The following is a 16,089-nucleotide window of genomic DNA, read 5'->3' on the forward strand; positions in this document are numbered from 1 at the left end:
GTGATAAGAATTATGTTTATTAGCAATAAAAATGTATTTGGATTTACTGTTTTTGAGACAATTCACTTTACAATGTGTGGAGATAAGAGTACTTTCACTTTCACACATCAGCTTGTTAAAAAGCTTATCTTTGTACAGTATAGATAACTTTATCAGATCTGAGATATGAGTCTGTTTTGAGCAACCAAATGTTCACTGCTTAAAAAGGCCCCTGCAGAAGGGTGGAGTACACATATACCTCCCCACGTATTCAGATCGTATACACCAGTCCTAGAAGCACAGACGGCACTGGCCTAAGGTAAGAATGCATGATGTTACATGTGTTCATTTAGAATAGTACGATGCAGGCGAAATGTTGTGTTAAAAATATATGTATCTACCACTCAGGCTTTTAACAGGGACATTGGACAGATTTCTGGTGAAAAGCAACACGACCTCACTTAACTCAGAGCAGTAAATAAGGACATGCATTTATATGTCATCTTCATTACAGACAGAGAGACCACCATGTTTGCCTTTGGAATTTGCCTGTTTTTATCCATTGCAGCTGCACAGGTTGGTATTATTATTGATTTTGTCATCCACTGTTCACTTATTTTTGTAAAAATCTGTTTTTGTGAAAAAAAATCCTTAGGGTGCTACATATGAGCTGAGTCTGATGGAAGATTCCATTGACGACATGTTCTCTGGCTGCACCATGAAAACTGCTGACAAAATCATTGGAGTTTACCATCCCAGGGAGATCCAGGAAAAGCCCTTTGGTGATGCTTGGAACACCGCAGATTCATGCGCCAAAAACATGCTAGAAAAGATGCAGAGCAAGTACAAGGAACTAACAATCAACCACACTCGTGCTATCTGTGCCTATACCAAAGCGGAACCAGTACTCGATAAACCACTAAATGCAGCACTTCAGCAGGCTTCATCATCGTACACTACACCTACTTTCCAGTTCCACACTGTCTATTTTTGGCTCACTTCTGCCATACAAATACTTAAGAAGTCCTGTGAAACTACTTACAGGAGATCACACGATATATTCAATGGGAAGCTCAACCAAGTAATACGATTTGGTCACTTTGCTTCAAGTTCCAGAGATCCAAATCTAAAACTGTTTGGAACGAAGACCTGTTTTCATATCAAAACCTGCTTAGGAGCGTTCATAGGTGAATATTCAGATTTTAAAGGTGAGCGGGAAGTACTTATCCCTTCATATGAAAAATTTAAAATAGTAGACATTTTGTCAGGTACAGATCAAAATCCTGTGTCTTATGGAGACATGAAAGACTGTTCCAAAATATTTGTGCTGAAAAATGTAGGAGATCGCACCAAGCTCAACTGTAAAGTTGCCAATCACAACCCGCAAATCAGAGCCAGCATTCCTTTAATAGTTGGTTTTCAGCTTATTATCGGTTTCATTTGGAAGTGCTTTTCAAACACTGCCATCTAAGTAATAATGTGATTGTTTTATGTCTGTTTGCATGTCCGCTTGTATTGATCTATTATCTATGTCTCATTGACAGCAAGTGAATATTCACTCTGCCCCTGCATCCAACAGATCAGTGTGTGGATGAAAAATAACTTTCTCCAGCTAAACTCAAAGACACGACTGAAATCATACTCTTTGACCCACAGAAACAAAGAGAAAATGTCAGCATCTCCTCCAGTCTCTCTCTCTAAAACCTTCAAATCAGACTAGAAATTTAAGAGTAATAATGGACTCAGACTTGAACTTTAACAGACACATCAAATCAAGAACATCTGCAGCTTTTTACCACCTAAAAAACATGTCAATAATCAAAGATATATTGTCAAAACCAGACTTGGAGAGACTTATCCATACATTTGTCTCCAGTAAGTTAGACGACTGTAATGACTTGCTCACTGGCCTCTCCAGCTGCAGAACATCCAGAACATCCAGAACATCCAGAACATCCAGAACATCCAGAACACTGCTGCTCAGCTCCTGACTAGAACCAGGAAGTACTTCACACATGTGTCCTGTGCTTAAATCCAGACTCAAAACACTTCTGTTCAGCTGTGCATGTGACTGAAAGGGTTTTATTCTGCTTTCTTTTCTTTTAATGTTCACTTTATGATGATTATTGATGTTTTGATTAGTTTGTATTGTGATTTTAATGTCCTTCTTCTTCTGTAAAACACTTTGAATGACTTTGTGTACGACTTGTGCTGTACAAATAAACTTGCCTTACCTTGAATTGTCTTGTCTTTCTTGTGAACTCTCGCTCTTCCATATTGTGCTTTTATTATGGCTTTGATGCTGATTGAGCAGTACTTTGTAAACTATATTTTAAAAGTGATCTGTGAATCAATATTTATTATTATTACAGTATTTCATTCATTGGAATTTAAGTAGAGTAGAAGAGTTTTACAGTCATTGAGATGTCGACCTGAAGACGTCTCCACACAGATGATGTGAACGCTGTAAGGACAGTTCTTAAAGAAACATTTTTTATAGATGATGTTTCAAATATCCACCATATGTCTGTGGTTCTATTGTCTTTTAAAATGCTGATTGTCCAAAAAAAGTTTTTCAGTTTAGTCAGAATTGTAATCTGGACCCTTTAATTATAAAATTGACTGAAGATGTCATAAAGATTTGGTTGTAGTTCAGTCATTTGCTGAACACATTTACACTATTTTGACCATTTTGATGTTTTGTTCCGATTCTTTATGTGGCTGCTGCACAAATGTCATTGTGCTTTGACTCACCTGCTGTTCATTTCACTGTTAAAGACATTTCATTATCAATGTTGCTTCATGTTGTGTTTAAACTTTGTCAAATAAATGATTTGTTTCAGATTTGGGTTTTGTGTTTCCTTTTTAGACTCAAATTTGCAGTAACATTAACTAATGACTAGTAAGTTTTTCTTAGTAAAGGGTTTAAGTTCTCACTACTAATATAAAGTTAGTTTACAGTACTAACCAAACCTGAATGCAAAACTAGTGTTCCTTAGTTATTTTAAGTAACATTACTAATGTTTTAAGAGTAATTATTGTTGAGTATTTGTTAAATGAACCTCATGTACTAAGTGTCTATGGATTTGTTAATGTTGCCTAATCTATTGTACCTATGGTCCTAAGATCAATTATGGCAATTTCCTGAGTTTATACTATCAAGGTTTACTGTGTAGATAATCAAATAAGACTGAGAACAAACATCTTTTCATTGAATGTTTAAACATTGATATAAGTTGTTAAATGATTAAGTCCATATGAACGTTGCTTTCTGTTTTGATTTGGCGCCATGACAAGGATGAGTGATAAGAATTATGTTTATTAGCAATAAAAATGTACAGTGGATATAAAAAGTCTACACACCCCTGCACAAATGACAGGTTTTTGTCATGTAAAATAAGGACAGCCAGACAAACTTTTTCCGCCTTTAATGTGACGTATAACCTGGACAATGCAATTGAAAAACAAACTGAAAACTTTGAAGGGGAAAAATATAAAATAAAAAAGTTAAAATAACCTGGTGGCATAAATATGGACACCCTTAAACTAATACTTTGTTGCACTTTGGCTTTTATTACAGCGCTCAGTCTTTTTGAGTAGGAGCCTCTCGTGGCACATGTTGATGTGGCAAAACTTGTCCACTCTTTTTGGCAAAACTGCTCCAAATGTGACAGATTACAAGAGCATCTCAGGTCTCAGGACGCACAAATGCACCGTTCACTCCTTGTGTCACGCTCTGTACTTTACCATTTTCTTTCTTTTCTTTTTTTTCAGATTTTTTTTCAGTTTTTGTTTTGTTTTTCATATTTTTCTTTTTGTTCATTTTTTTTTCTTTACTGTTTTTTTTTTTCTTCACACTTAACATTGTGAGTGAATTAGAGCAGACTGTTGACATTACGTAAATTTACATTTGTCTGCATTTTGCAATTACATAATATCTCCTCTTAGACCTAGATGTGCTGCTGAATTTACTCTCCCTCATGAAAAAAGGACAAGGACCCAAGGACCACACGAGTCTCCCCCGAGGACCACACGAGTCTCCCCTGAGGACCACACGAGTCTCCCCCGAGGACCACATGAGTCTCCCCCGAGGACCACATGAGTCGCCCCCAAGGACCACACGAGTCTCCCCCGAGGACCACACGAGTCTCCCCCGAGGACCACACGAGTCTCCCCCGAGGACCACATGAGTCGTCCACAGGCCGGGTCTAAAAATAGCACGACTCACTAATGAGCTGAATCTAAAATTTAATTTTATTCTGTTGTTTTTTTTTTTTTATCACCCTTGCATTTATATAGCTTTAAAAATAACAATATCTTAAAAATATGTTCATTATAAGTTAAGATGAACTCTGACCTGCTCAGTTCAAAGGTCAGTATTGTGCGCGTGACAAACACAGTGCTCTGTGAAGCTGCTAAATGCAGCTATAAAAGACACGCGTGTATCTGCGGAGCGACTGTGGCGACGGCAAAGCGGCACAATATGGAGGGACACTGTATAACGCAGAGGTGTCAAACATGCGGCGCAGGGGCCGGATCCGGCCCACCTACAGACTTGATCCGGCCCTCAGCTGATTTGTAATAAAAATACACTCAGCAAAAATTGAATTTTTTATATATTTTTTTCTGATTGCTAGCAAAGTAGCATCATCTTCGAAACCATAATAATGAACTTTAATAAAACAAAGCTGCGCTCAAAGCTAACACACAAGCACTTAAATGACAGTTTGAAATTGGCAGCTACTCAGGATGTGATGCCTGATATTGAGGCACTTGTGGCTAAAAGATGCAAAGTTTCTGGATAAAAAAAAAAGCGACTAAATCCTGTAAAATAAAGAGGTAAACTGCTGATGATTTTAGGTCTTTAGATCTTTTTTTGTTTTTATGTGCACAATGTTGAGTTCAAATCATTTTTGTATTAATCTGCACATGCTCTAATAAAATCTTTTTTTTTTTTTTTTTTTTTTTTCAAAATTACTGTATTGAGTTGTACTGCACAAAAATGAGACAGTTTCAGGTTGTTGTTAATATTTTATAAAGGAACAGTTCTCTTCAATACAAATATTTTACATGTTTCGCTGCAAAAATGTTTCTACATATTGCTAGTATTTATGTTGTGAGTTTTCTGGTCCGACCCCTTGAGATCAAATGAGGTCGTATGTGGCCCCCAGACCAAAATGAGTTTGTCCCTCCTGGTATAACGTCTCACAAAGCTCCACGTTAACGGGGACGCACACTATGGGCAGAACAAGCTCTGAGCTAAAGGCAGCTTTGGGTAAACAACAGGCTTTTTTCATGAGACCAGCGAAAAAAATCACAAAAAGCAACCAAGATTTATTTTGAAATATGTAAGTTGATTTTTTTTTAACATTACATAATTGATAACTTTTTGAAACATGGTCCAACATAGTTTGTTTTGTGAAAAAGTTTGTCTGTTCCCCACCTTTCTTTCATTGTTGATAATTATTGTGAGAAATGATTCGTGTCTTCACAGAGATGATTAACTTTAATCTTTATTAATAATATATAACTAAAGGCAAACTGAGCAAATGTGTTATTTCAGAAGAGCGTCTCAAACTGTGGCCCTTCGTACGACTCAGTGCCCATGAAGTCGCTCTCAGCCTCAAAACGGTTGGTGACCCCTGGTCTATTCAGTACACTCCTGTCATGTTTGATTGTTTTTGTTTCAATATATAGAACAGATGTGTCAACTTCTTTTCTAATCAAGTTTTATTGTGTCAGATAAGGGTCATGTTTATTGGTTTTACGGTTGCACACAAAACCACAGTGAACGTATGAATGCAATGTGTAGTTCCAAACAAGATAAATAGCACATTATTGGACAGGTGAGATTTAAGCACGAAATGGAAGTGACATTGCAAAAAACAAACAAAACATACATTTTTATTGTGAGTATTCTCACCTCTCCACAGATCAGACAGATCAGCAAAGCACTAACAGCACTCCATGGAAACAATGAAAAGCTTAATAATACTTAATAATTAATATTTAAAATCTATTCAGTTTCTGCCACTTAATACAAAACAATATATAATCAGAAAACAATAAACCTTAAACAATATAAATAAAACACATTTTTAAAGTAACACTGGCCCCTGAAGACCACGTCCCCACAGCAACATTTGTAAATATTTGTACAGTATATGAGGATACAGACTTAAATGGGGATGTATGGAAACACTACAGCAGTGGCTCAGTTGGTCGTGATTCCAGCTTCTACAGATGTTTTTGGACAAGACACTTAACGGTAGATAAAGGTAGAAAAGCACGACAGAAATGTGACTAGTGACCAGAACCTTTTCCTTCAGTTTGAAATATCTGCAACACCTAAATGTTTAAGCAAGTTTTTTTGTTTTGTTCAAATGAATATAAACCTGATGTGCACCAAGCATTTTAAAATGCTGATTGTCCAAAAAAAAGTTTTTCAGTTTAGTCAGAATTGTAATCTGGACCCTTTAATTATAAAATTGACTGAAGATGTCATAAAGATTTGGTTGTAGTTCAGTCATTTGCTGAACACATTTACACTATTTTGACCATTTTGATGTTTTGTTCCGATTCTTTATGTGGCTGCTGCACAAATGTCATTGTGCTTTGACTCACCTGCTGTTCATTTCACTGTTAAAGACATTTCATTATCAATGTTGCTTCATGTTGTGTTTAAACTTTGTCAAATAAATGATTTGTTTCAGATTTGGGTTTTGTGTTTCCTTTTTAGACTCAAATTTGCAGTAACATTAATGACTAGTAAGTTTTTCTTAGTAAAGGGTTTAAGTTCTCACTACTAATATAAAGTTAGTTTACAGTACTAACCAAACCTGAATGCAAAACTCAGTTCCTTACTTATTTTAAGTAACATTACTAATGTTTTAAGAGTAATTATTGTTGAGTATTTGTTAAATGAACCTCATGTACTAAGTGTCTATGGGTTTGTTAATGTTGCCTAATCTATTGTACCTATGGTCCTAAGATCAATTATGGCAATTTCCTGAGTTTATACTATCAAGGTTTACTGTGTAGATAATCAAATAAGACTGAGAACAAACATCTTTTCATTGAATGTTTAAACATTGATATAAGTTGTTAAATGATTAAGTCCATATGAACGTTGCTTTCTGTTTTGATTTGGCGCCATGACAAGGATGAGTGATAAGAATTATGTTTATTAGCAATAAAAATGTACAGTGGATATAAAAAGTCTACACACCCCTGCACAAATGACAGGTTTTTGTCATGTAAAATAAGGACAGCCAGACAAACTTTTTCCGCCTTTAATGTGACGTATAACCTGGACAATGCAATTGAAAAACAAACTGAAAACTTTGAAGGGGAAAAATATAAAATAAAAAAGTTAAAATAACCTGGTGGCATAAATATGGACACCCTTAAACTAATACTTTGTTGCACTTTGGCTTTTATTACAGCGCTCAGTCTTTTTGAGTAGGAGCCTCTCGTGGCACATGTTGATGTGGCAAAACTTGTCCACTCTTTTTGGCAAAACTGCTCCAAATGTGACAGATTACAAGAGCATCTCAGGTCTCAGGACGCACAAATGCACCGTTCACTCCTTGTGTCACGCTCTGTACTTAACAATTTTCTTTCTTTTCTTTTTTTTTCCCAGATTTTTTTTTCAGTTTTTGTTTTGTCTTTCTTTTAATTTTTAATTTAAAAAAAAAAAATGTTTCTTCACATTGTGAGTGAATTAGAGCATACTGTCAAAATTACGTAAATTTACATTTGTCTGCATTTTGCAATTACATAATATCTCCTCTTAGACCTAGATGTGCTGCTGAATTTACTCTCCCTCATGAAAAAAGTTCAGCCGTACTTTCACCCTTTTGCTTTTTACCAGTTAGTAACTCTAGACAGGAGTTTCACCTAGTGACTGTTTGCTAAATAGCAGGGACCTCCACCCATTTGACTGTTTACCAGCTCGTTACAACTAGAGGGGAATTTCACCCATGACTGTTTGGTAGTTAACTGTAATGACTCCTAAACCTCACTCTGGAGAATAAATTCAAATAGTTCCCAATACGAGATATTATATAAAGCAAAGTTCAGGAAAACATGTTCAGCTTTACACAGTGTCTCACAGCTCAGTCACAGGTGGAGCTACAGTCATCACAGTCCCATGGACTAGACCTGGATCAGGGGCTAGTGACCTGGGACAGTCAGCACAGCAGGGCTCCTCAGTTCTGTCCTATGGAATCCATTTCTGTCCAGATCCTCTTGAAGTTTTGCTCCACATTTTAGATGTTTTGGCATTCATTATCTTAGTTTCAGAGGCTTAAAAGGATGAGCAGTCTGTCAACTATGTCCCAAAAGTGAGGAAATCAGGAGTGGGGAGGGTCATTGTTGTTTGGATTGTATTAGCAGCATGTTGTTAGGACACCATGGTGGTACACACATGAGATTTTGGAGCCAAAAAGGCTGAGAAGTTGTGAGATAAATCAAAAATAGTATAGGATCAGAACTATGGCCGTTGGGTATGTTTAGTTAAGCATTTTGCATTTCCAAAATACGTTCTCCTTTGATTTACTAGTCTTTGTAGATGAAGATTTCCTTTTCAAATGGAAAGAAGTCTGTACTCGAAAGGTTCACCAAATAAGCCTTGTTTGAATCCAGCTGTGGTGATCCAGGACAGAAACTAATATCCATCCATGTTCTTCTTTGAAAGATCCCTGCATCAGGACAGAAACCAAAAGACAAAATTCCATCTTCATCGTGTTCTCGTGGATCCCACTTCTGACACCATTATTGTTGTGGAAAAATGACAGTTCTAGATTAAAAGTAATCCATTTGCAAAGCTCGGTGAGTTTTGAAATAGAGAAAAAAAGGTTTATTGTTTGCTACAGCAGATACAGACATGACAGGGCCCAGGCCTGGACACAGACTGGTAGCCTCCCGGCCTCTCCCCCAGTTCCCCTCTCAGTCTGAATCCGAATCTAAACAACAACCATCCTGAGCATCTGAGCTCTGACTGTTTTATACCAGAATGACAAAGCTACATACATTTCAAAGCAGAGTGACTTTTGTTTCAGTCATGAGATAATGAACTTTTACACTTAGACAGGTAGAACAGTGAGTTTTCTGTGGGAGACAGAGCTTCACACATGTTAATGTGTCTGGGTCTGACAGACACAGATCAAATGCTTTTAAAGACAAAACATGAATATACTTAAATTTCCTCCACAATTACAAAAGAATTGTCTGCAACTTATTGACTAAAGTGAAATCACATTTAACCATCAGGCCCACTGTTACTCTGGTTATTTGGAAAACAATTCCATATCAATCCCAGCAAAATCTGAAACCCAGTTATCACATGAATGTTTCCTTGGATTGGCTGATTGTGATTTGCTGCTTTACAGTTGATACTGGTCTGGATTCCTACATGTTTGAGGGCAAAAATTTGTTCACAGTTGCTCGGGTTATCATAAGGGAGAGGTTTTGAGCACTGACTTTCAAAATGTGAATACTTTTAAACCTCTCATAGAAAGGGATTAGTAATTCATTGTCATTATTATTATATATTACCGATGTGCACACCGAAACAGCTCCTAATGTGAAAACAATTCTTGGTACCAAAACTGGTCACAAAAGGACTGCGAGAACTGGATGCAAAGTGACCAGAGTTAATTCGATTTCTTTTCTCACCTGTATGGACTTTGTAGGTTCTCCTGTGAGTAGTTTAACATTTTTTTAAAGGATCTGTATTGGAAGGAGTGAGTACATTTCAACATGACTCATAACTGCCTTTTGAAAAAGAGTGTATGCTGCATTGTTCTTTGTGTACACACATAGAGTTTGCAGGTGATTCTTTGTCAGTGCCTTGTGCTCCTTCTGATTTTTCTTGAGGTTTTTCTTCGTGCAGTTGTTGACAACTGAGTTGTGCATCATACTGAAGCCAATTGGAAGACATTATAGAGAATTACGGAAAATAACATGGGCACGACTCAGTGCCCATGAAGTCGCTCTCAGCCTCAAAACGGTTGGTGACCCCTGGTCTATTCAGTACACTCCTGTCATGTTTGATTGTTTTTGTTTCAATATATAGAACAGATGTGTCAACTTCTTTTCTAATCAAGTTTTATTGTGTCAGATAAGGGTCATGTTTATTGGTTTTACAGTTGCACACAAAACCACAGTGAACTTATGAATGCAATGTGTAGTTCCAAACAAGATAAATAGCACATTATTGGACAGGTGAGATTTAAGCACGAAATGGAAGTGACATTGCAAAAAACAAACAAAACAAAACATACATTTTTATTGTGAGTATTCTCACCTCTCCACAGATCAGACAGATCAGCAAAGCACTAACAGCACTCCATGGAAACAATGAAAAGCTTAATAATACTTAATAATTAATATTTAAAATCTATTCAGTTTCTGCCACTTAATACAAAACAATATATAATCAGAAAACAATAAACCTTAAACAATATAAATAAAACACATTTTTAAAGTAACACTGGCCCCTGAAGACCACGTCCCCACAGCAACATTTGTAAATATTTGTACAGTATATGAGGATACAGACTTAAATGGGGATGTATGGAAACACTACAGCAGTGGCTCAGTTGGTCGTGATTCCAGCTTCTACAGATGTTTTTGGACAAGACACTTAACGGTAGATAAAGGTAGAAAAGCACGACAGAAATGTGACTAGTGACCAGAACCTTTTCCTTCAGTTTGAAATATCTGCAACACCTAAATGTTTAAGCAAGTTTTTTTGTTTTGTTCAAATGAATATAAACCTGATGTGCACCAAGCATTTTAAAATGCTGATTGTCCAAAAAAAAGTTTTTCAGTTTAGTCAGAATTGTAATCTGGACCCTTTAATTATAAAATTGACTGAAGATGTCATAAAGATTTGGTTGTAGTTCAGTCATTTGCTGAACACATTTACACTATTTTGACCATTTTGATGTTTTGTTCCGATTCTTTATGTGGCTGCTGCACAAATGTCATTGTGCTTTGACTCACCTGCTGTTCATTTCACTGTTAAAGACATTTCATTATCAATGTTGCTTCATGTTGTGTTTAAACTTTGTCAAATAAATGATTTGTTTCAGATTTGGGTTTTGTGTTTCCTTTTTAGACTCAAATTTGCAGTAACATTAATGACTAGTAAGTTTTTCTTAGTAAAGGGTTTAAGTTCTCACTACTAATATAAAGTTAGTTTACAGTACTAACCAAACCTGAATGCAAAACTCAGTTCCTTACTTATTTTAAGTAACATTACTAATGTTTTAAGAGTAATTATTGTTGAGTATTTGTTAAATGAACCTCATGTACTAAGTGTCTATGGATTTGTTAATGTTGCCTAATCTATTGTACCTATGGTCCTAAGATCAATTATGGCAATTTCCTGAGTTTATACTATCAAGGTTTACTGTGTAGATAATCAAATAAGACTGAGAACAAACATCTTTTCATTGAATGTTTAAACATTGATATAAGTTGTTAAATGATTCAGTCCATATGAACGTTGCTTTCTGTTTTGATTTGGCGCCATGACAAGGATGAGTGATAAGAATTATGTTTATTAGCAATAAAAATGTATTTGGATTTACTGTTTTTGAGACAATTCACTTTACAATGTGTGGAGATAAGAGTACTTTCACTTTCACACATCAGCTTGTTAAAAAGCTTATCTTTGTACAGTATAGATAACTTTATCAGATCTGAGATATGAGTCTGTTTTGAGCAACCAAATGTTCACTGCTTAAAAAGGCCCCTGCAGAAGGGTGGAGTACACATATACCTCCCCACGTATTCAGATCGTATACACCAGTCCTAGAAGCACAGACGGCACTGGCCTAAGGTAAGAATGCATGATGTTACATGTGTTCATTTAGAATAGTACGATGCAGGCGAAATGTTGTGTTAAAAATATATGTATCTACCACTCAGGCTTTTAACAGGGACATTGGACAGATTTCTGGTGAAAAGCAACACGACCTCACTTAACTCAGAGCAGTAAATAAGGACATGCATTTATATGTCATCTTCATTACAGACAGAGAGACCACCATGTTTGCCTTTGGAATTTGCCTGTTTTTATCCATTGCAGCTGCACAGGTTGGTATTATTATTGATTTTGTCATCCACTGTTCACTTATTTTTGTAAAAATCTGTTTTTGTGAAAAAAAATCCTTAGGGTGCTACATATGAGCTGAGTCTGATGGAAGATTCCATTGACGACATGTTCTCTGGCTGCACCATGAAAACTGCTGACAAAATCATTGGAGTTTACCATCCCAGGGAGATCCAGGAAAAGCCCTTTGGTGATGCTTGGAACACCGCAGATTCATGCGCCAAAAACATGCTAGAAAAGATGCAGAGCAAGTACAAGGAACTAACAATCAACCACACTCGTGCTATCTGTGCCTATACCAAAGCGGAACCAGTACTCGATAAACCACTAAATGCAGCACTTCAGCAGGCTTCATCATCGTACACTACACCTACTTTCCAGTTCCACACTGTCTATTTTTGGCTCACTTCTGCCATACAAATACTTAAGAAGTCCTGTGAAACTACTTACAGGAGATCACACGATATATTCAATGGGAAGCTCAACCAAGTAATACGATTTGGTCACTTTGCTTCAAGTTCCAGAGATCCAAATCTAAAACTGTTTGGAACGAAGACCTGTTTTCATATCAAAACCTGCTTAGGAGCGTTCATAGGTGAATATTCAGATTTTAAAGGTGAGCGGGAAGTACTTATCCCTTCATATGAAAAATTTAAAATAGTAGACATTTTGTCAGGTACAGATCAAAATCCTGTGTCTTATGGAGACATGAAAGACTGTTCCAAAATATTTGTGCTGAAAAATGTAGGAGATCGCACCAAGCTCAACTGTAAAGTTGCCAATCACAACCCGCAAATCAGAGCCAGCATTCCTTTAATAGTTGGTTTTCAGCTTATTATCGGTTTCATTTGGAAGTGCTTTTCAAACACTGCCATCTAAGTAATAATGTGATTGTTTTATGTCTGTTTGCATGTCCGCTTGTATTGATCTATTATCTATGTCTCATTGACAGCAAGTGAATATTCACTCTGCCCCTGCATCCAACAGATCAGTGTGTGGATGAAAAATAACTTTCTCCAGCTAAACTCAAAGACACGACTGAAATCATACTCTTTGACCCACAGAAACAAAGAGAAAATGTCAGCATCTCCTCCAGTCTCTCTCTCTAAAACCTTCAAATCAGACTAGAAATTTAAGAGTAATAATGGACTCAGACTTGAACTTTAACAGACACATCAAATCAAGAACATCTGCAGCTTTTTACCACCTAAAAAACATGTCAATAATCAAAGATATATTGTCAAAACCAGACTTGGAGAGACTTATCCATACATTTGTCTCCAGTAAGTTAGACGACTGTAATGACTTGCTCACTGGCCTCTCCAGCTGCAGAACATCCAGAACATCCAGAACATCCAGAACATCCAGAACATCCAGAACACTGCTGCTCAGCTCCTGACTAGAACCAGGAAGTACTTCACACATGTGTCCTGTGCTTAAATCCAGACTCAAAACACTTCTGTTCAGCTGTGCATGTGACTGAAAGGGTTTTATTCTGCTTTCTTTTCTTTTAATGTTCACTTTATGATGATTATTGATGTTTTGATTAGTTTGTATTGTGATTTTAATGTCCTTCTTCTTCTGTAAAACACTTTGAATGACTTTGTGTACGACTTGTGCTGTACAAATAAACTTGCCTTACCTTGAATTGTCTTGTCTTTCTTGTGAACTCTCGCTCTTCCATATTGTGCTTTTATTATGGCTTTGATGCTGATTGAGCAGTACTTTGTAAACTATATTTTAAAAGTGATCTGTGAATCAATATTTATTATTATTACAGTATTTCATTCATTGGAATTTAAGTAGAGTAGAAGAGTTTTACAGTCATTGAGATGTCGACCTGAAGACGTCTCCACACAGATGATGTGAACGCTGTAAGGACAGTTCTTAAAGAAACATTTTTTATAGATGATGTTTCAAATATCCACCATATGTCTGTGGTTCTATTGTCTTTTAAAATGCTGATTGTCCAAAAAAAGTTTTTCAGTTTAGTCAGAATTGTAATCTGGACCCTTTAATTATAAAATTGACTGAAGATGTCATAAAGATTTGGTTGTAGTTCAGTCATTTGCTGAACACATTTACACTATTTTGACCATTTTGATGTTTTGTTCCGATTCTTTATGTGGCTGCTGCACAAATGTCATTGTGCTTTGACTCACCTGCTGTTCATTTCACTGTTAAAGACATTTCATTATCAATGTTGCTTCATGTTGTGTTTAAACTTTGTCAAATAAATGATTTGTTTCAGATTTGGGTTTTGTGTTTCCTTTTTAGACTCAAATTTGCAGTAACATTAACTAATGACTAGTAAGTTTTTCTTAGTAAAGGGTTTAAGTTCTCACTACTAATATAAAGTTAGTTTACAGTACTAACCAAACCTGAATGCAAAACTAGTGTTCCTTAGTTATTTTAAGTAACATTACTAATGTTTTAAGAGTAATTATTGTTGAGTATTTGTTAAATGAACCTCATGTACTAAGTGTCTATGGATTTGTTAATGTTGCCTAATCTATTGTACCTATGGTCCTAAGATCAATTATGGCAATTTCCTGAGTTTATACTATCAAGGTTTACTGTGTAGATAATCAAATAAGACTGAGAACAAACATCTTTTCATTGAATGTTTAAACATTGATATAAGTTGTTAAATGATTAAGTCCATATGAACGTTGCTTTCTGTTTTGATTTGGCGCCATGACAAGGATGAGTGATAAGAATTATGTTTATTAGCAATAAAAATGTACAGTGGATATAAAAAGTCTACACACCCCTGCACAAATGACAGGTTTTTGTCATGTAAAATAAGGACAGCCAGACAAACTTTTTCCGCCTTTAATGTGACGTATAACCTGGACAATGCAATTGAAAAACAAACTGAAAACTTTGAAGGGGAAAAATATAAAATAAAAAAGTTAAAATAACCTGGTGGCATAAATATGGACACCCTTAAACTAATACTTTGTTGCACTTTGGCTTTTATTACAGCGCTCAGTCTTTTTGAGTAGGAGCCTCTCGTGGCACATGTTGATGTGGCAAAACTTGTCCACTCTTTTTGGCAAAACTGCTCCAAATGTGACAGATTACAAGAGCATCTCAGGTCTCAGGACGCACAAATGCACCGTTCACTCCTTGTGTCACGCTCTGTACTTTACCATTTTCTTTCTTTTCTTTTTTTTCAGATTTTTTTTCAGTTTTTGTTTTGTTTTTCATATTTTTCTTTTTGTTCATTTTTTTTTCTTTACTGTTTTTTTTTTCTTCACACTTAACATTGTGAGTGAATTAGAGCAGACTGTTGACATTACGTAAATTTACATTTGTCTGCATTTTGCAATTACATAATATCTCCTCTTAGACCTAGATGTGCTGCTGAATTTACTCTCCCTCATGAAAAAAGGACAAGGACCCAAGGACCACACGAGTCTCCCCCGAGGACCACACGAGTCTCCCCTGAGGACCACACGAGTCTCCCCCGAGGACCACATGAGTCTCCCCCGAGGACCACATGAGTCGCCCCCAAGGACCACACGAGTCTCCCCCGAGGACCACACGAGTCTCCCCTGAGGACCACACGAGTCTCCCCCGAGGACCACATGAGTCGTCCACAGGCCGGGTCTAAAAATAGCACGACTCACTAATGAGCTGAATCTAAAATTTAATTTTATTCTGTTGTTTTTTTTTTTTTATCACCCTTGCATTTATATAGCTTTAAAAATAACAATATCTTAAAAATATGTTCATTATAAGTTAAGATGAACTCTGACCTGCTCAGTTCAAAGGTCAGTATTGTGCGCGTGACAAACACAGTGCTCTGTGAAGCTGCTAAATGCAGCTATAAAAGACACGCGTGTATCTGCGGAGCGACTGTGGCGACGGCAAAGCGGCACAATATGGAGGGACACTGTATAACGCAGAGGTGTCAAACATGCGGCGCGGGGGCCGGATCCGGCCCGCCTACAGACTTGATCCGGCCCTCAGCTGATTTG

At 36.6% G+C, this 16,089-nt stretch overlaps 1 protein-coding gene across 1 annotated transcript; it reads left to right on the top strand.

Annotated features, from left to right (window-relative positions):
* The first annotated feature begins 229 nt into the window (after positions 1 to 229).
* Positions 230 to 2,088, top strand: LOC117390169 (ecto-ADP-ribosyltransferase 5-like). The gene is made up of 3 exons (XM_033987828.2): positions 230 to 298; positions 388 to 555; positions 635 to 2,088. The coding sequence occupies exons 2-3, from the start codon at positions 466 to 468 to the stop codon at positions 1,448 to 1,450; spliced, it is 906 nt and encodes a 301-aa protein (XP_033843719.2). The 5' UTR covers positions 230 to 298; positions 388 to 465; the 3' UTR covers positions 1,451 to 2,088.
* Positions 2,089 to 16,089: the final 14,001 nt, after the last annotated feature.

The sequence above is a fragment of the Periophthalmus magnuspinnatus genome, chromosome 22, assembly GCF_009829125.3.
Source record: "Periophthalmus magnuspinnatus isolate fPerMag1 chromosome 22, fPerMag1.2.pri, whole genome shotgun sequence".
NCBI classification, from domain to species: domain Eukaryota; kingdom Metazoa; phylum Chordata; class Actinopteri; order Gobiiformes; family Gobiidae; genus Periophthalmus; species Periophthalmus magnuspinnatus.